The 1120-nt window shown below is 53.8% G+C and overlaps 1 protein-coding gene across 1 annotated transcript in view; it reads right to left on the bottom strand.

Annotated features, from left to right (window-relative positions):
* The window catches only part of ZDHHC19 (zDHHC palmitoyltransferase 19), an 8233-nt gene extending 7355 nt beyond the window's left edge, over window positions 1–878 (bottom strand). The window contains exon 1 of the mRNA XM_087726054.1: window positions 721–878. Coding sequence (XP_087582180.1) covers window positions 721–862 — 142 coding nt within the window. The 5' untranslated portion in view covers window positions 863–878. The remainder of the gene's footprint in view (window positions 1–720) is intronic.
* Window positions 879–1120: the final 242 nt, after the last annotated feature.

The raw sequence follows: 1120 nt of genomic DNA, 5'->3' as shown, positions 1-1120 counted from the left end.
CCCATGGAACTGCTCGCCACCAGAAGTTGTGAATGCCCCAACACTGGAGGTTTTTAAGAAGAGACTGGAGGGCCATTTGTCTGGGACACAAGAGTTAGGTACAAGGTCTCCTGCCTTGGGGAAGGGGTTGGACTAGAAGACCTCCAAGGTCCCTTCTGATTCTGTGAGTCTGTTAATCAAGGAGAGAAGGAAGCTTGTACTAAGGAGAAACTTCCTAACAGTGAGGACAATTAACCAGTGGACCAATCACCAGGAGACGGTGAGTTCTAGTCCAAAATTAGGCATGAAAGTCAACTGGGTGACTATGGACAAATCACTAGGAGACAGTGAGTTCTAGTCCCACCTTAGGCATGAAAGTCAACTGGGTGACTTTGGGCCAATCACCAGGAGACAGGGAGTTCTAGTCCAGTCTTAGGCATGAAAGCCGGCTGGGTGACTTTGGGCCAATCACTAGGAGACGGTGAGTTCTAGTCCTGCCTTAGGCATGAAAGCCAGCTGGGTGACTATGGACAAATCACCAGGAGACTGTGAGTTCTAGTTCCATCTTAAGTATGGAAGCTTAGCAGAGGGAATTTGGGCCTGAGCAGGGGGTTGGACTAGAAGACCTCCAAGGCCCCTTCAGACTCTGTTATTCTGTGGTCGTAAGTTGAGGACTCCCCGCGTTGAACGAAGACGGGGAACACCGTGGGAAAGGAGGGAGGGTTAGGGCCTCCCGCTTACCTTTATGGAGGATTCCCGTGTCCGTGAAACTGGTGAGGCAGAAGTAAAGGAGGGTCGGGATAAGGAGGTTGGCGCAGATGATGGGGAAAGCCCAGGAGACGTTCAGGCCCAGCCAGGTGCCGCTGCGGACAGCAAAGGACATTGTGGGTCTGTCACACACACACACCCTCGACTCCCACAGTCGCAGCCACTTCCCTCCAGAACGGGGTCCCTCACCTGCTCACCTGAAGGCCCCCTGGGGAGTCCCAGAAGGTGGACTTCGACTCCCAGAATTCCCCAGGCAGCCCTGCTCAGAGGAGGCCAAGGAACCCCCAGTCTCCTCCTCCTCCTCCTCCTCCTCCTCCTCCCTCCACAAACACCCTTCTAGCATTGATGGGGTTACCTAGTTGGGTCATGAAAT

This window comes from Thamnophis sirtalis, unplaced genomic scaffold (assembly GCF_051295495.1).
Source record: "Thamnophis sirtalis isolate CommonGarterSnake01/CBP01778 unplaced genomic scaffold, rThaSir2_p1.2 scaffold_11, whole genome shotgun sequence".
Lineage (NCBI taxonomy): Eukaryota > Metazoa > Chordata > Lepidosauria > Squamata > Natricidae > Thamnophis > Thamnophis sirtalis.
The sequence above is the reverse complement of the archived record's forward strand: the minus strand, read 5'-3'. Positions and strand labels throughout refer to the sequence as shown.